This window comes from Oncorhynchus clarkii, chromosome 12 (assembly GCF_045791955.1).
Source record: "Oncorhynchus clarkii lewisi isolate Uvic-CL-2024 chromosome 12, UVic_Ocla_1.0, whole genome shotgun sequence".
In the NCBI taxonomy this organism is placed as follows: domain Eukaryota; kingdom Metazoa; phylum Chordata; class Actinopteri; order Salmoniformes; family Salmonidae; genus Oncorhynchus; species Oncorhynchus clarkii.
In genome coordinates this window covers 22,569,156-22,588,570 of record NC_092158.1, presented here as the reverse complement: position 1 = coordinate 22,588,570, position 19,415 = coordinate 22,569,156, and the positions used below count along the sequence as shown (strand labels likewise).

The 19,415-nt window shown below is 41.1% G+C and overlaps 2 protein-coding genes across 2 annotated transcripts; both read left to right on the top strand.

Moving 5' to 3' along the window:
- The first annotated feature begins 3,373 nt into the window (after positions 1-3,373).
- On the top strand, positions 3,374-9,613 carry LOC139421930 (serine/threonine-protein kinase TAO3-like). Its single transcript, XM_071173066.1, has 8 exons — positions 3,374-3,710; positions 4,746-4,982; positions 5,183-5,311; positions 5,606-5,809; positions 6,060-6,299; positions 6,515-6,727; positions 7,106-7,288; positions 7,381-9,613. Exons 2-8 carry the CDS (start codon positions 4,797-4,799, stop codon positions 7,540-7,542), a joined length of 1,317 nt encoding a protein of 438 aa, XP_071029167.1. The 5' UTR covers positions 3,374-3,710; positions 4,746-4,796; the 3' UTR covers positions 7,543-9,613.
- A 7,591-nt stretch (positions 9,614-17,204) lies between these two features.
- On the top strand, positions 17,205-18,761 carry LOC139421929 (uncharacterized). Its single transcript, XM_071173065.1, has 3 exons — positions 17,205-17,262; positions 17,884-18,032; positions 18,198-18,761. The coding sequence occupies exons 1-3, from the start codon at positions 17,205-17,207 to the stop codon at positions 18,669-18,671; spliced, it is 681 nt and encodes a 226-aa protein (XP_071029166.1). The 3' UTR covers positions 18,672-18,761.
- The last annotated feature ends 654 nt before the right edge of the window (positions 18,762-19,415 follow it).

The window sequence follows — 19,415 nt, the reverse complement described above, 5'->3', positions numbered from 1 at the left end:
ATAGAAATCTCTGGAACATGCCAACATCTCTGTTGACGAGTCTACAATACGTAAAACACTAAACACGAATGTTGTTCATGGAAGGACACCACAGAGGAAGCCACTGCTGTCCAAAAAAAACATTGCTGCACATCTGATGTTCGCAAAAGAGCACCTGGATGTTCCACAGCGTTACTGGCAAAATATTCTGTGGATATATGAAACTAAAGTTGAGTCGTTTGGAAGGAACACATAACACTATGTGAGGAGCAAAAAAGGCACAGCACACCAACATCAAAAACTCATCCCAACTGTAAAGTATGGTGGATGGAGCATCATAGTTTGTGGTGCTTTGCTGCCTTAGGGCCTGGACAGCTTGCTATCATCGACAGATAAATGAATTTCCAAGTTTATCAAGACATTTTGCAAGAGAATGTTAGGCTGTCCACCAATTGAAGTGTAACAGAAGTAAATCAACAACAGAATGGCTTCAACAGAAGAAAATACACTTTGTGTGTTATTATTTTAAGCAGACTGTTGGTCTATTGTTGTGATCTAGATAAAGATCAGAACACATTTTATGACCGATTTATGGCAAAATCCAGGTATACAAAGGGTTCACATACTTTTTCTTGCCACTGTACCTTATTAGTATTCAGACTCGAAATTGAGCTCAGGTGCATCCTGTTTCCATTGATCCTCCTTGACATGTTTCTACAACTTGATTGGAGTCCCTCTGTGGTAAATTAAATTGATTGGACATTGATTTGGAAAGACACACACACCTGTCTATATGAGGTCCCACAGTTGATAATGCATGTCAGAGCAAAAAACCAGGCCATGAGGTCGAAGGAATCGTCCGTAGAGCTCAGAGACAGGAATGTGTCGAGTCACAGATCTGGGGAAGGGTACCAAAAAATGTCTGCAGCATTGAAGATCCCCAAGAACACATTGGCCTCCATCATTCTTAAATGGAAGAAGTTTGGAACCACCAAGACTCTTCCTTGAGCTGGCCGCCCGGCCAAACTTAACAATCGGGGGAGAAGGGCCTTGGTCAGCGAGGTGACCAAGAACCCGATGGTCACTCTGACAGAGCTCCAGAGTTCCTCTATGGAGATGGGAGAACCTTCCAGAAGGACAACCATCTCTCCAGCACTCCACAAATCAGTCCTTTATGCTAGAGCGGCCAGACAGAAGCCACTCCTCAGTAAAAGGCACATGACAGTCTGCTTGGAGTTTGCCAAAAAACACCTAAAGGACTTGCAGACCACGAGAAACAAGATTCTCTGGTCTGATGAAGCCGAGATTGAATTATTTGGTTTGAATGTCAAGCGTCACATCTGGAAGAAACCTGGCACCATCCCTACGGTGAAGCATGGTGGTGACAGCATCATGCTGTGGGGATGTTTTTCAGCGGCAGGGACTGGGAGACTAGTCAGGATCGAGGGGAAGATGAACGGAGCAAAGCACAGAGATTTCCTTGATGAAAACCTGCTCTAGAGCGCTCAGGATCTCAGACTGGGGCGAAGGTTCACCTTCCAACAGACAACAACTCTAAGCACATAGCCAAGACAACACAGGAGTGGCTTCGGGACAAGTCTCTGTATGTCATTGAGTTGCCCAGACAGAGCCTGGACTTGAACCCAATCTAACATCTCTGGAGAGACCTGAAAATAAGTGTGCAGTGACGCTCCCCATCCAACCTGACAGAGGTTGAGAGGATCTGCAGAGTAGAATGGGAGAATCTCCCTCTCATACCCAAGAAGACTTGAGGCTGTAATCGCTGCCAAGGACGCTTCAACAAGGTACTGACTAAAGGGTCTGAATACTTCTGTAAATGTGGTATTTGCTTTTTTACATTTAATACATTTGCTACAATTTCCAAAAACCTGTTTTTAGTTTGTCATTATAGGGTATTGTGTGTAGAATGATGAGAATAAGGCTAACGTACACAATGTGGAAAAAGTCAAAGATTCTGAATACTTTCCGAATGCACTGTATAACTCAAATTTCTATGTGAATTTGGCCAGGTTGCCCAAAAGGTTACATATTGCAGCTTTAACAAATAATATACATATTTACAAACAGCGTACCTCATAATGAATTACAATGCCATTATTTGTAAACATTTTAAGCATGTATAAACATAATTACAATTCAGAAGCAATTATGGCATGCATAGTAATTTACAAAACACATATAAACATTTATAATGGCTATATAATATATCACTAGCCACTTTAAACAATGCTACTTAATATAATGTTTACATTCCCTACATTATTTATCTCATATGTATACGTATATACTGTACTCTATATCATCTACTGCATCTTTATGTAATACATGCATCACTAGCCACTTTAAACTATGCCACTTTGTTTACATACTCATCTCATATGTATATACTGTACTCGATACCATCTACTGCATCTTGCCTATGCCGCTCTGTACCATCACTCATTCATATATCTTTATGTACATATTCTTTATCCCCTTTACACTTGTGTGTATAAGGTAGTAGTTTTGGAATTGTTAGCTAGATTACTCGTTGGTTATTACTGCATTGTCGAACTAGAAGCACAAGCATTTCGCTACACTCGCATTAACATCTGCTAACCATGTGTATGTGACAAATAAAATTAGATTTGATTTATTCATGAAAGTTATTGTAAAGGGTAATCAAGTTCTGTACAGCAGGTTACCTATAGACAGTCCTTTGAACTAGTATTCGTTTGAAGTAGTTTTTACAATACTACTATTGTATGACTTTTATAATGACCTTGTTGTTTATTCAGAAATGTTTACAAATCTGTACCAAGAATCAACAACATTCTATTAAATTAAGGAAGCCACACCATATAATGAATTTAAAGAATCGTTGTACAGCTTCCATCAAGTATGTGAAACATTGCAGTGTCTCTTTAAAAAAAAAAGTGGGAGTGTGAAAGATGGCTCGTGAAAGAGCTGGAGAGATCAATAGAAGGCACTAGAAACAACCATCTAAGAAAGAGCACAATGTATTTTGACTGAAAATGAATTGGAATATATAATAAATATCTAGCTGATTAGTATCGTCATAGGGGAAATATGCCTTGGATGGATCTCTGTTTGATTTACATTGTTTCACAGATCACCTAACATTTTATGTCATCATGGGAATACAAGAAAAGGAATACTGCCCATAATCTTTTTATTTGATTTTGAGTTCGGGAGGAATGCAACAATCTCTCTTTATAATTTCCCTCCTCTTCTTTTTGCCCTGATTGTATGTTATAGGCGTTGTATATTTCACCCTTTCCCACCGGATCCATTTGGTTCCTCCTCCTCAGGAAGTGGAGACGCCAGAGACAAGGACTGCCTTCAGCTGCTGCCTTCCTGGCGGGGCCCGCTATCACTCTGCGATGCCCTGTTCATTTCTAGCGAGGAGCTGCAGGCAGTAGCGAGGGACCACGCAGGGGAAGGATGCATTTAAAGCAGGATGTGTGCTGGATGCTGGGAGACACGGCAGCGATAGCAGCAGCAACAGCGAGCACAGAGGGCCTGGGAAGCGCCCACCCCCTCTCTCTCCTCCTTTTCCTCCCCCCCTGCAGGACCATGCTTGCGTGAGGGATGAGGCTGTGCACAGGGACGCCAGGCCAGAGCTGCGGCCTACTTCTTCTCACAAGAGCCGGGCTCTCGACTGCAAGATCTGTGAATGCTTTGCCACCATCAAATCATCAGCATCTTTGGTAGGCAGGCTCCCTCTTCCCGCTGTTTGCATAAGAAACAAGGGGGGGGGTTCTCGATCTCCGTCCTTCCAGCTGCACATCTGTAGTCATGGCAACCGGATCCCGTTAATAAGTGCAATTTTTTCAATCCTCCGTTTTCCCCCTATGCCTGTGCTTTTATATGTGTGTAATCGTTTGGATATCTATCAAATCTCTTTCGCTATCGGTTTGTCATGATTTCAAGTGTTTTTGTTATTTATTTACAAGCTGTACCTTTACCATTCAATAGTAGGCCTGCAAACCAGGCTCATACCGCTCCATTTGTGGCTACATATACAGTATGTACGTGACAGATATATTAGCATGAGGAACACCACATTGACGTTCAAGGCGCCCTCTTTATGTTCATGTATGTAGCAACCATAATTGATGATGCATATGCTATGTTACTAGCGTGAAATTTGAGCCAAGCAGAAATGATCAATCAGTGAAGAGGAACAGTGTGCATTATTCCCTGCCCTGGAAAATGCTATCCACAGATACTGTAGCTAATAATCCCCAGGAATGTCCACCAATTAACAATGGTGTGCGATTGTCAAATTTATGACAGGATTTGTGATAGGTGGTCATAGAGGCCATCTTTAGTTATAATTGATTGAAGTTTACATGTGTTGGACTAGAACGCAGATTATATTTGGTATATTCTGGAATTAATTTAGTTATACTACATCAAGGGTGAAATTCAGAGAACCAATACATAGAACCAAATAAATACTAGTTAGCTTTAGGCGTACTGTATATAGTCCTTGTGAGGACTCTCTATTCCATTTAAGGTATTCTTGCAAAGACTAAAATATGCTAAGTTATGTTTCAGATTCACAAAGAACATTGTTCTACTGTATTTTAAGGTCTATTACTGAGTATGACTAGGATACTCGTCCATGTTGAACGATACAGTACATTTTAATTTTACAGTCGTCTTCCTTCACAGGCCCTCTTGCTTTTCACCCCTGACCGTTCTCTCTGTGGCCTCCGACCCCTGACCCCTGTGTCCAGGTCACCAGGTAGATCCAGGAGCATGAGCAGGACTCTGAGCTGCGGGAGCAGATGTCTGGTTATAAGCGCATGCGGCGGCAGCACCAGAAGCAGCTGATCGCCCTGGAGAACAGGCTGAAGGCGGAGATGGATGAGCTTAGGCTCCGGTTGCAGAAAGAAGTGGAGACCCACGCCAACAACACTTACATAGAACTGGAGAGACTGGCCAAACGGCACGCCGTTCACACAGACAAAGAGGTGAATGATGTACTGTCGCCTGGTAGGACAGTAGGTCCTGATTGGTATGAATGAGGTGTAAACTGAATATGTTCAAACTCCTTGATTAGATAGCATCCTTAGAATTTTGCCCTTTCAGCATAATGTCAGAATTTTAAACAGAACATGGAAGGGAGGTGATAAACCTTTAATTCTGGAACATTTAATATGTTCCCGTACAGTTAAAGGCAGCTACAGCAGAGGAGAAGAGGATCCAGCAACAGATCATTGCCCAGCAAAAGAAGGAGCTGACCACCTTCTTAGACAACCAGAAGAGAGAGTACAGGCTCTGTAAAGAGAAGATCAAAGAGGTAAATGTATGAATCATTAACAAATGTTTCCTCTTTGTTTGTGTGAAATTGTTTGCATTTTCCATGCATTCCATTCATTTTCTCCATTTAATTTGTAATTTTACCTTTATATAACTAGGCAAGTCAGTTAAGAACAAATTTGTATTTTCAATGACGGCCTAGGAACAGTGGGTTAACTGCCTGTTCAGGAGCAGAACGACAGATTTGTACCTTGTCAGCTCGGGGATTTGAACCACTAGGCTACCCTGCCGCCCCATGACCCACTAAGCCCTGGTTCTTGTCTGGGTGTTGCAGGAGATGAATGAGGACCCCAGTACACCCAAGGAGGAGAAGCAGGAGCGTCTGTCCAGGCACAAGGAGACGGTGCAGCGCTCACAGGCTGATGATGAGGCCCATCTCCTTGACCAGCAGAGGCTGGTCTATGACAGGAGTTGCCGGGCCATGAAACGCAGGACACTGGTCAGGAGGCACGAATTTGAACACGAGCAAATGAGAGAGGTACAGTTGCTCTCTGAGATTTAGTTAGCTAACAGGAACATGCAGGGTCCATGATGCTGATAGATGTGTGCTTTTATATCCCTTCTTTATCAGTCTGTTGTATGATTGCTTTCTTCAACTTTGCCTCATAGTTCCTGGCAAAATAATCATCTCAACCTCTTTTGTTAAATGGCCTAATTTGCACTGTACAAATCTGAAGAACTGTATATTTAAAATTAAATGGAAAGATGAAGAATATGTCCCGTCCCAGGAGCTGAATAAGAAGAAGACCCAGAAGGAGATGGAGCAGGCCCTGATGATCCGACAGGACGAGTCCACTCAGGAGCTGGAGCGCAGGCAGCTGCAGACACTGCAGAGGCTCCGTGTTGAGCTGATCCGCCTGCAGCACCAGACCGAGTTGGAGAACCAGGAGGAGTACAACGGCCGGCGGCAGAGAGAGCTGCACAGGAAGCACGCCCTAGAGCAGAGGCAGCAGCCCCGGAACCTCAAGGTGCATAGAATCTATACTGCAGCTGTTGCACTGTAAATTTGGTTTAGTAAGAGCCAATGATAAATCATTGTGTGCCTGTACATCTAGGCAAAGACCCTTTAGTTAAAGTTGTACCCCTGGTCAGACTGAAGCTCAGCCGGCACCCAAAACTGGCAAAATGATTGTTTCTTACGGTTTATTTCTTACAATTTTTCTTTCCATTTGTCCTTCTGGAGATGTTGGAGATGCAGATGAAGAAACAGTTCCAGGACACGTGTAAGGTGCAGAACAAGCAGTACAAATCCCTGAGGAACCATCAGCTTGAGGTCTCTCCTAAGAGTGAGCACAAAGCCATCCTAAAGTCACTGAAGGAGGAGCAGACACGCAAGCTCGCCGTGCTGGCCGAGCAGTACGAGCAGAGCATCAACGAGATGATGGCCTCACAAGCGGTAAGGGGACTTACCCTGAACCTCCAAACAGTCACACAATCTCTGCTGGTACATTACATTTTTTGCCAACTCGGTGGCCTTGTGGTTAGAGTGTCCGACTTGAGATGGGAAGGTCGATCCCCGGCCGAGTCATACCGAAGGACCAAATAAATTTGACCTGATGAGTCTGCTTGTCACTCAGCATTAAGGAGATGGATTGGGTTAAGGCCCTGCGATATACTAGTGTCCTGCCCAGTGGTGTATTTGCACATCAAGCTGCCTCACGCTTCAGAAACAGGAGATAAGCTTTTGCTCCTCTGAGTTGTTCCAGCTCGTGCAAGGCTACTTTATTTACATGTATTTTTAACCCCTCTCGCTCTCGTCTCTGTGGTCCTCCAGATGCGTCTGGAGGAGGAGCAGCAAGGAGAGTGCCAGGCATTGAAGCAGCAGCTGCAGCAGGAGATGGAGCTCCTGGATGCCTACCAGAACAAGACCAAGGCCCAGACAGAAGCCCAACACGAGCGGGAGCTGCAGAAGCTGGAGCAGGAAGTCTCCTTGCGCAGGGCCCACCTGGAACAAAAGGTATGTTTTGATTATTTTATAAGTAACACAGACTCTTTAAACTGACCACTTCACTTATTTTATTGTTTAATATTCAACAATTGTGGATTCAGATTGAAGAGGAGCTGGCCTCACTTCAGAAGGAACGCACTGAAAGGATCAAGCACCTGTTTGAACGGCAAGAGAGGGAGATGGACGCTTTCGATGCAGAGAGCGCTAAGCTGGGGTTTGGGAGCTTAGGATCACTGGACTTCCCCAAGGAGGACGACAGATGAAAATGGATGTGTGTGTGGAGGACTCTTCGCTTCTGGTGTATGGTGTAGACACGTGCTTGCACGGTTTCACTGTCGACTTGACCATCGTCAACCTCCACAGTGACAACGCTGGATAACTCTCTCTCTCTCTTTTTCTCTCTCTAGTGTTTTAGATACCACATTACAGCATAGTGCTGTCATGTGCCAGGGGAACTACTTTTGTGCAATTTAAAAAAGGGGGAAAATAAAACAAGATTAATTCAAAACACAAGATTAAACCAAGACAAACCAAGAAACTAATGCTTATCAAAAATAAGAACTGACTCTTTCCTCCATGCCGTCACAGCTCCTTTTGGTATAAAATTCAGGAAATTTTAGTAAAAATGAGCACTTTGATATGTTTAAGTATTAACCATGTTCATATAATGCTTAATGCATATGTCACATGGAGGGGCATTGTGGAATGTGAGCTGCGGACTACACCGTGATGTTTAGCGGCTTCATCTTTCTTCTCAGAGAATGTGAATAATACTGGATGTGAATACTGTGAGCTAAAAAGAGGGTATGGGGACGGTGTCAGATGTATGTACACAGATTTATGGAGAGCTTTTACTTAATTCCATATTGAGCTAAAGAATATAGTCCTTCACTTTTTTAAACAATTACGATATTTATGTTCCATTGTTCAGTATTTAGGATTTATTGGCATCAGTTTGATCAAGGTGTGTATTTTATCACAATGATTCAACTCAGTAAAACTGCTTATTGTTGCATGCACTTTAAAGACACATTCAGGTTGTGAAGTAAAGCATGAATCTGTCAAGAGATTTTAGCCGTTTGTAAATAAGTGGTCATAGCATTTATGTTTTAATGCCTATTGATACTGAACATAAGCGCCATATTAGATATGACAATTTCACAAATGCCTTTATTTAAGTTGTGCCTATGAAGCGGTTTTGATTTGTCGTTCTTTCATGTTTGTTTAGCACGGCCAACACCATTGTTTGTTCCATTCCAATTTGTGAATCATTTAATGTTCACTAATCAAAGGTCTTGTAAAGGAAATGGTGAGAATTGTGCTGTATAACTTTTGATATAAATATTTGTATTTGAGAACCTAACTAGGAGATACAGAAGATTTGGTCGATTACTTGATGAAGGAACTTCACATTATAATTTGGAATGTTTTTTTTTTGTCACAAATAAAACTGACATGGTAATACAGTAGATCAACATACTGAAAACGAATCACTGCAGACTTATCAGATTGTATAAAAACAGTTTAATGTTATCACAGAATTACTGTAAATACATATTTTTTAAAGATGTCTGGCAGGTGGTTGCTTTGTTCTGGGTTGCATTCAAGTCATAGCTGTTTAGCTACCAGATGTACAATGTTTTGCAGTGTTCACGGTTGTTATTTCACATAAGGTTGCACAATGTGTCCATTACAGTGACTTGATTTCTACTATCACCATCAGCCTTTGTGATCCTGTGACACAGACAGAAGACCAGATTGAATGTCTGTCTATGGATGTTACAAACTATTTCAAAGTGTCCAGGGTGAACAGTTTCAAAAGATTTCTTGAATGCAACCCTGGTATTTTGACAGTTGCCTCCAAACTCTCCTGTTCCCTATACATTGATAAGTGATGGAAATCATGCTCTTCATAGTGGTGGGCTGGGCAAGTGAGATTGAGAATGGTATAATATCTGACACAAATGCAAGAGAACTAACTATGGAATTCGAAATACATGAATAAACAACTAATATTTTCAATGTGAACAACCCAGTATGGCATTGTTGATACCCCCAGACTTATGGCTCCTTGCAAGAATTCAAGTGTCAAAGTTATTTAGTAGGCCTCATTTTTGGAATGATTTGCTGTAAATTACTCCTTTGAAAGCAAAATATTTTGAGTTTGGAAGGTTTTTCAGATTGTAACTTTTGTTGACAAATGGTTAAGATCCATATGCTATTTTCTCTGGGTTGGTTGAAAATGGTTTAAACCTGTTATGAACCAAAGTGTTTATGTGGACTTCAGTTATAAAGAAATATGTATTTAGCTAGAATAAAGGGGACTTTCCTAAACTAAGCCATGCAGCATTTCCTGTGTGGCACAGACAAAATAAAAGAGATTCTCTTGAAACATGATGACTGCATCAACATCCTGCATCCAATTTCAGTGCATGAATGTGCAATTATTTGATTCTTTCCTGTATTGTTACCATATGCGTTATATACAGTATACACCCGGACATGACAAAGTGTTATTGACCAGAACAACCGCATACTGTAAGGAGTCACAAGAAATACAACAAATAATAATAGCATGTCAGGTTCACTAGAAGGGACACTCCATAGTTCCCACAGTGCTGTGTGTTATGTTGGTGAAGGAAGTTACACGGCAGTGCTTCCTGTGTTTCCTCGATGCCCTGTGGTCTACCATTTACCATGCAGACTGTGCATCTCTTTTGATCTGGCTGTAGGGGAGGGACATTCTCACTGTCTTCAAGTCTGTATTCACTGGCAAGAATTCAACTGTAAGTTCCTCGAAGTGTTGACTGGCTGTGGTATCAGCAGCAGCCTTTTAAAAGTTGGCCAAATGGAAAGTACCCTGGGATGAAGGGTAGAGGAGTTGTGGTGGAGGCACTTTACACTTACCTGAGTTGTGCTGACAGGGATGTGGTCGTATGAGTTCCCCCTCACTTTTCTCAAGCAGTCAGTCATCTGATAGAACTAGAGTCCCTGCTGATGTAGATCAGAATAAAATGCTCACCTCCAAAAACATTGCTGAGTTGAAATGGGGACATGTGGATGATAATCATTAAAGGGAATGAGTGTACATAAGTAAATGCATTCTGACGTAACACACACACTGGGCAAAAACTGGTTCCATCAACATTGTTTCCATGTCATTCCAACAAAAAAATTCAATGTGATGATGTTGAATCAATGGGGAAAACTGATTGGATTTGAAAAAAGTTGTCAATTGTAAGAAAATGTAGTTTTATTTTCACCAAACCTAAACACAATGACAGTGAAGGTTTCACATTGAATTCATATTAGTTGACAACTCAACCAACTATATATCAAAACTAGATGTTGACTGACGTCTGTGCCCAGCGGGCAGTGACTTAACAGGAACCAGGATTGAGATGTCATGTTATTCATATAGCATAAAGCAATGGTGTAGGTCAGTGGTTCCCAAACTTTTTATAGTCCTGTACCCCTTCAAACATTCAACCTCCAGCTGCATACCCCCTCTAGCGTCAAGGTCAGCGCACTCTCAAATGATGTTTTTTTGCCATAATTGTAAGCCTGCCACACATACTATATGATACATTTAAACATAACAATGAGTGTGAGTTTTTGTCACAACCTGGCTCGTGGGAAGTGACAAAGAGCTCTTATAGGACCCGGGCACAAATAATAATAATAATCAATAATTTTGCTCTTTATTGAATCATCTTACATATAAAACCTTATTTGTTCATCAAAAATTGTGAATAACTCATCACAGGTTAATGAGAAGGGTGTGCTTGAAAGGATGCACGTAACTCTGCAATGTTGGGTTGTATTGGAGAGTCTCAGTCTTAAATCATTTCAAATCAAATTTTTTAACAATTTCACAACAATTTTCCACACACAGTCTGTGCCAGTATTTAGTTTTCATGCTAGTGAGAGCCGAGAATCCACTCTCACATAGGTACGTGGTTGCAAAGGGCATCAGTGTCTTAACAGCACGATTTGCCAAGGCAGGATACTCTGAGTGCAGCCCAATCCAGAAATCTGGCAGTGGCTTCTGATTAAATTACAATTTTCACAGAACCGCTTGTTGCAATTTCGATGAGGCTCTCTTGTTCAGGTATCAGTAAGTGGACTGGAGGCAGGACATGAAAGGTATAACGAAACCAGTTGTTTGTGTCATCCGTTTCGGGAAAGTACCTGCGTAATTGCGCAAACCACTCATTCAGGTGCTTCGCTATATCACATTTGACATTGTCTGTAAGCTTGAGTTCATTTGCACACAAAAAAATCATACAATGATGGAAAGACGTGTGTGTTGTCCTTGTTAATGCAGAGAGAGAAGAGCTCCAACTTCTTAATCATAGCCTCAATTTTGTCCCGCACATTGAATATAGTTGCAGAGAATCCCTGTAATCCTAGATTCAGATCATTGAGCGAGAAAAAATATCACCCAGATAGGCCAGTCGTGTGAGAAACTCATCATCATGCAAGCTGCCAGACAAGTGAAAATGATGGTCAGTAAGAACTTTAAGCTCGTCTCTCAATTCAAAAAAACATGTCAATACTTTGCCCTGTGAAAACCAGCGTGATTCTGCATGTTGTAAAAGCATTACATGGTCGTTGTCCGTATAGTTGCATAGTGCAGAAAATACATGAGTGTTCAGGGGCCTTGCTTTAATAACACAGTTAACCATTTTCACTTGTATTGTCCAAAACGTCTTTCAAGCTGTCAGACATTCCCTTGGCAGCAAGAGTCTCTTGTGGATGTACAGTGTACCCAAGTGGCGTCGGGAGCAACTGCTTGCACGTGCATTACCACTCCACTATGTGTCACTGTCATGGCTTTTGTGCCATCAGTACAGATACCGACACATCTTGACCACCAAAGTCCATTTGATGTCACAAAGCTGTCCAAAATATTCTCTCCTATTGTCCTGGTTTCAAGTGGTTTGCTTAATTGACCCCCCATAAACGTAACAGACGTATACCAGGAGCTGTGCCAGGCCCGCCACGTCTGTTGACTCATCCAGCTGTAACGCATAGAATTCACTGGCTTTTAAGCGAAGCAGTAATTGTTTCAAAACATCTCCTGCCATGTCACTGATGTATCGTGAAGCAGTGTGGTTTGATGAGGGCATTGTCTATAGTTCCTCCAGAATTGTCCCAGCCATATCCGCGGCAGCAGGAAGAATTAAGTCCTCCACAATAGTATGGGGCTTGCCTGTCCTTGCCACTCGGTAACTCACCATATAAGACGCTTCTAGCCCCTTCTCATTAATGGTATTAATGTTGCTTTTATACATGTCTTACTACTCAAAAGCAATCTTCATTATTGCAAAAAAAAAAGCGTATTTTTCAAACTGGTATGTTTTGCTTCTATATGTCTGCGCATGAGTGAAGGTTTCATCGACTTGTGAGATAGTACTTTTGCACATAAAACACACCGTGGCTGAGGAAAGGCACTACTCCAAATATACACTACCTTTCAAAAGTTTGGGGCCACTTACAGCTGTAATCACAGCAAAAGGTGGCGCTACAAAGTATTAACTTAAGGGGGCTGAATAATTTTGCACGCCCAATTTTTCAGTTGTTGATTTGTTAAAAAAGTTTGAAATATCCAATAAATGTTGTTCCACTTCATGATTGTGTCCCACTTGTTGTTGATTCTTCACAAAAAAATACAGTTTTATATCTTTATGTTTGAAGCCTGAAATGTGGCAAAAGGTCGCAAAGTTCAAGGGGGCCGAATACTTTCGCAAGGCACTGTATTTCGCTGAACACTAGGTTTAATTTTTGCCAGTGAAACGAGGCTACTCAGGAGAGAACCCCCCCCCCCCCCCCCCCTCTGTTTGAAAATGTGAGCCACATTTTATTTGGCGTACCCCTGACGGCATTGCTAGGTGATTATGTCACCCCACAGATTTCAAAGTCTGAGTCAAGCAGAAATGAAGCAACATGCATCATTCTTACATTATGTCATGAGTGAGCAAAATGTCTCTCAAAAATAAATGACTGTTTTCAGTACATGTCTCACTTTGGTGATTCATTTCACAAATGTCATCACTGAAAATTCATAATTGTTTGGGTCATGGTTGGTTCATTCAAATATTTGGGGATTGTGGTTGAAAATGGAGAAGCATGCTTTTTTTATTGGCTATAAAGAACAATCTGATAAGTAATTGGACAATCCTCACCTGATGGAAAAAGGGCCTCTCTGAAATAGATTACCTATAAGGAGTTTCCTGACAAAATAAACGTTTATAGGTTTCAACAGCCTTCGAGGTGTGGCTTGGTTTGGTGCTGGGGACAGAGACCGACACTACAGGTAGAAGAGACAGGGGTTAGTTGTCACTTTGTGTATTTTTCAGCACCAGTATAGCTTACAAAACTATCTATTTATTCATATTTATGGCTCATAACTCCATGTTGAAATAAGATACTCTATGAGGATAAAAAGGGTCCCTATCGCAATCCTGGTTCTGCCCATTGGGAACAGAGAACAGTTCAACATCTAGTTTTGATTTAGATTTGGTTGAGTTGTCAACTAATGTGAATTCAATATGAAATCTATCTTTGCATTTAGGTTAAAAGTTGAGTGAAAAAAATACTACATTTTCTGAAGTTGATGACTTTTTCCACATTGATTCAACACCACCACACTGTATTTTTTGTTGTTGAAATTACGTGGAAACACAGTTTTGACAAGCAGGTCCAGACCGGAACCAATCATAATATAATATTGTTGAGTACAGTAAAGAAAATAAAAGTACTGTATTCAGTTCTATACAGTAAAGAAAATAAAAGTACTGTATTCAGTTCTATACAGTAAAGAAAATAAAAGTACTGTATTCAGTTCTATACAGTAAAGAAAATAAAAGTAGTGTATTCAGTACAACACAGTAAAGACACTCAAATTAAAGTATAGTTCTGTACAGTACAGCAAAGTAGGATACAGTACAGTAGAGTAGAGTTCAGTATAATGTACTCTACTGAATTAAACTCAACTGTACTCTGTTGAATTCAACTACTGGACTGTACTGTGCTGTCCAAGCATTTGAAACATAGATGTCTTTTCAATGTACACTAAAATAAATATACTAGGAGTCTTTTCAACATCATTTAGCTTACTTGGTACTTTGTTACAATGGGGATGGTTGTCAGATTGCATGTCACAATCCCAACATCAATGTGACAACTATCCCTCAACCACACCCCCAATGCTAATTATGATGCTAGTTAAACACATGGATTGACCTAGGAACTCACAAATAGGTTTTCAATAAAGCACTTCCTTTACTCTTTCAATATTAGTAATTGTTTATGGATAGTCCCATAATATACCTACAGTGCATTTGGAAAGTATTCAAACCACTTGACTTTTTCCACATTTTGTTATGTTACAGCCTTATTCTAAAATGGATTTAAAAAAAAAATATTCCCTCAATCTACCCCATAATGATAACGCAAAAAGGAAAATAGTATTTCTAATCAGTATTCAGACCCTTTACTCAGTACATTGTTTAAACACCTTTGGCAGCGATTACTGCATCGAGTCTTCTTGGGTATGACGCTTCAAGCTTGGCACACCGGTATTTGGGGAGTTTCTCCCATTTGACTCTGCAGATCCTCTCAAGCTCTGTCAGGTTGGATGGGGAGTGTCACTGCACAGCTATTTTCTGGTCTCCCCAGAGATGTCCGATCAGGTTCAAGTCCGGCCTCTGGCTGGGCCACTCAAGGACATTCAGAGATTTGTCCCGAAGCCACTCCTGCGTTGTTTTGGCTGTGTGCTTAGGGTCATTGTCCTGTTGGGAAGGTGAACCTTCACCCCGGTCTGAGGTCCTGAGTGCCCTGGAGAAGGTTTTCATCAAGGATCTCTCTGTACTTTGCTCCATTCATCTTTCCCTCGATCCTGACTAGTCTCTCAGTCCCTGCTGCTGAAAAACATCCCCACTGCATGATGCTGCCATCACCAAGCTTCATCGTAGGGATGGTGCCAGGTTTCCTCCAGACTTGACGCTTGGTGTCCAGGCTTGACGTTTGGTATCCAGGCCAAAATAGTTCAGTCTTGGTTGATCAGACCAGATAATCTGGTTTCTCATGGTCTGAGAGTTCTTTAGGTGCCTTTTGACAAACTCCAAGCTGGCTGTCATGTGCGTTTTACTGAGGAGTGGCTTCCATCTGCCCAGTCATCCATAAAGGCCTGATTGGTGGAGTGCTACAGAGACGGTTGTCTTTCTGGAAGCTTCTCCCATCTCCATAGAGGAACTCTGTAGTCACCATTGGGTTCTTGGTTACCTCCCTGACCATGGCACTTCTCCCCAGATTGTTCTCAGTTTGGCCGGGCAGACAGATCTAGGAAGAATCTTGGTGGTTCCAAACTTCTCCCATTTAAGAATGGATGGAGGCCCATGTGCTCTTGAGGACCATCAATGTTGCAGAAATGTTTTGATACCTTTCCCCAGATCTGTGCCTCGACACAATCCTGTCTCGGAGCTCAATGGACAATTCCTTCGACCTCATGGCTTGGTTTTTGCTCTGACATGCACTGTCAAATGTGGGATCTTATTACAGACAGGTGTGTGCCTGTCCAAATCATGTCCAATCAATTGAATTTACCACAGGTGGACTCCAACCAAGTTGTAGAAACATCTCAAGGATGATCAATGGAAACAGGATGCATATGAGCTCAATTTTGAGTCTCATAGCAAAGGGTCTGAATACTTAAGGTATTTCTATTTTTTATAAATTTGCAAATAATTCTAAAAACCTGTTTTTGCCTTGTCGTTTTGGGGTATTGTGTGTAGATTGATGAGGGGAAAAAACAATTTAATCCATTTAGAATAAGGCTGTAAAGTCAAGGGGTCTGAATACTTTCCGAATGCACTGTTTGTACTGATATATAGGTTGTGTGTGACATTTTAAATGTATGTATTTCAGTCCTCCACTAATAATGTTCTGTACTATGTATTGTTTCATGTGGACCCCAGGTAGAGTATCTGATGCTTTTGCAGCAGCTAATTGGGATCCTAATTAATACCAAATACCCCTCCTAGATTTTGAGTAATAAGCACTGTGATAATCAACCCCGGGCTCCTCTAACAATCACGATGTGGTAATGTTGTCTCATGGCCTAATTTGGTGACTCTGACCCATTCTTTACTCTGTCTTTTACGCACTGGTGAAAGTCTCCTGTTGAGAAACTCTTCCTGTGCGTTGACAGCTTCCCGTAAGGCCACATGCAAGGCTTTCTCATGAACCTGAAAATGGTCTTAACTGACGTAAGCAACCACTGTGCGCTCACTCTGTTTTGTTTCCTCTATTGACAAGAGCACAGCTTTACAGTATTTTCGATACTCCATGCACCTCCTGTGTGTAACTACAAGGTAATCAACAATGTATCATTCATTATATGATACCCAAACTCAGATTGCAACACTGCATGCATCGATTTACTGTAAAACCTCACAACCACTTACTCTAGGTGGCGACAGTACTGTCTAAAATGAATTGTGTCATAGTGGGTTGACCTTTTGTGACTGATATAAAACAAATGACAAACAACCTCACATATGCATAGGTTATTAAATTAATATTTGTTAACTCAGCATTTACAGTACCTCAAATAGTATAATCCATTGACATTTATGCTGTTTGTAAATGTATGTGCTCAATATACACAACTGAATACACCTGCAATGCATATTTGTTGTAGATAGATCTGGTATTCATTTAGATTTGACATCAGACAGAGAAAATAATTCATTTCTGAAAAAAGAAATTCTGGGGAAATTGGGTTGCTTCACAAAGAAAGAGCCGAGCACGTCATTTCCTCCAATGACAAATGCGTGGTTTCAGTCTTTTAAAAGGTTTTTCAGGGGAGTGATCATGACTAGTTTGTGTCTGACACTTGGCCTATGTCACTGTATGAGAGATGAGTGGTCATGTAAAGAATATGTATCCTCAGCTGTCCATATCACAAGCAGCAAGTAGTAAGTACAATTACATTATACAACCAAGATAACTATTTTTCATATTCTCTAATTGTAAATTAAACCATCTGCATACTATACTTTACTGTAATGTCTTCAGTATTTATAGAACATCAATGAGCAGACTTTGAATGTATGATGCTGTGCACATAATTGCATATTGATTTTTGTTTTTGTGCATGAATGACTGTACTCAGTGCACAGGTGCAAGCTTGTGCAAGCAAATTTAAGATGTAGGATCTTAAATTTGAGCCAGTTTGATACAACAGGGGTTGAAACAAATTCTCAGCAACAAAAAAGCGATCAAATTAAGATCCTACATCTGTATATGTACACTCAACTTTTGGGTCCTTTGCTCATGTATACATTTTACATATTGTAACCGTTACCACAGCTACTTATCACAACATATCCATTTCAGAACTTCATACTTCTAATTTAGATTTTCATGTAACACTGCTAAGGTAGCATGATTAAGTGTCTGTGGTAGAGGTGTTGGCGTCAAATCACATCTATTTATCTAAGTTGTCACAAAATGCTTAAACAGAAACCCAGCCTAAAACCCCAAAGAGCAAGCAATGCAGACGTAGATTTCAAATTGTGTCATATCTTGCTCCTCAGCATTGCTCTCCCTGTTACTGGTGGCTGCCATTGATTCAATGAATGCTGGAATAGCATGTAGAAACCAACAATGTGAGAGTCACATACAAAGAAGTTTCAAGCTAACCAGACTCATACATATGGAATCTGTGGACCTCTTAAAAATATATGTAAGTAGAAAATCAATGCCATAACATTTATCCAGAATTATAGCCTAGTGTAACATGCATACATTGTCCACAGTCTAATGGGAAATGTAAAACTGCTTTAAAGCTACATTATTGACAAATCATAACGCATTATACTTGTGCTTCCAACAATTTCCTGATCTCCAGAAGGCCAGTCAAGGAGACCTGTCAGAGCTGTTCTGCCAGATGCCAAACAACATTGTTCCTGACCCAAACATCTCTGGCCTGGACCCCTCAGAGCGGATGCTGAGCATCTACTCCCACTGTAAGGCTTTCCTACCACACCTGAAGAGAGTCACTGAGCAACAGAGGGACTTACAGCCACCCTCCAGCCCCCTGCTAAACAACCTCACCACTGCCCAGTACCGCACTAGTGGTCTGGCCAACCAAATAAACTGCATTTACCAAACCCTCTTTCCAAACCTGCCCATCCCACTTGAACCTGTAGACGGACCGACGTCAATACACCCCTCCCAAAACGTATTCCAACAGAAGGTCTATGGTTGTGTGGTTCTGAAGAATTTCAAGGAGCTCCTGTCACAGATCAGACATGAACTAAGGACCATAAAGAACCAAATGTGCAAAAGTAGGACATTTGCATACACAAATGCACTGTTCTGAGGCCAACTTTCTATTATATTTTATTTATTATTTATTTGTACACGTGTTCAGGAGTTACGGAAGCTTATTGCTGCCACTGAAAAAAAAACTGTCCGCACAAATGTTCGACTTTGAATAACTTAAATATATTTTGTTTGTGTTGAGAATGAATTAACTTAACTTGTGTGTTAAAATTGCCCTGCAGTATTCTTGTAGACTACTGTGAGATTTTAAAATGAATGTCTTTTGTCAAATCTGAGTCACTTTGATAGTTTTGTCCATTTTAAGTTTTGTGAGCAAATTAAAAATAAGTATTCTCGCAGCCTGTGCTCAAGTGAAGTCTATGACGTTAGCCTTAGACTGCAGAACTTCCACACAGTGGTCCCAACATGAGATATGCCAGGAAGCAATTGAGACACAGTCTGTGATCTCATCTCACAGTGACACGTCTTGAAGACTAAACAGCATCTGATAGGAAATATTTTGTGAAAGTGGCGGGCTTCTGTCTGGCCAGTCACAAGGTGTGGGTGTGTATGGGTCAGATTGTGTGTGTGTTCTGGGGTGATGCGTTCATAGATGTAATGGTTCTCTTCATCACTCCCTATAAGGCAGACCTGTACTGGGACGAAATTCAAGCGTTTCATGATTTTACATTCCATAAAAAACGAATTATCAATAGACTGTCAGTTTACTTTATCAAATGCCAATTACAACCAAGTCTGTTGCATGAGCGTTGCTTGGGAGGAAAAAAGGTAGTAAGTCAAC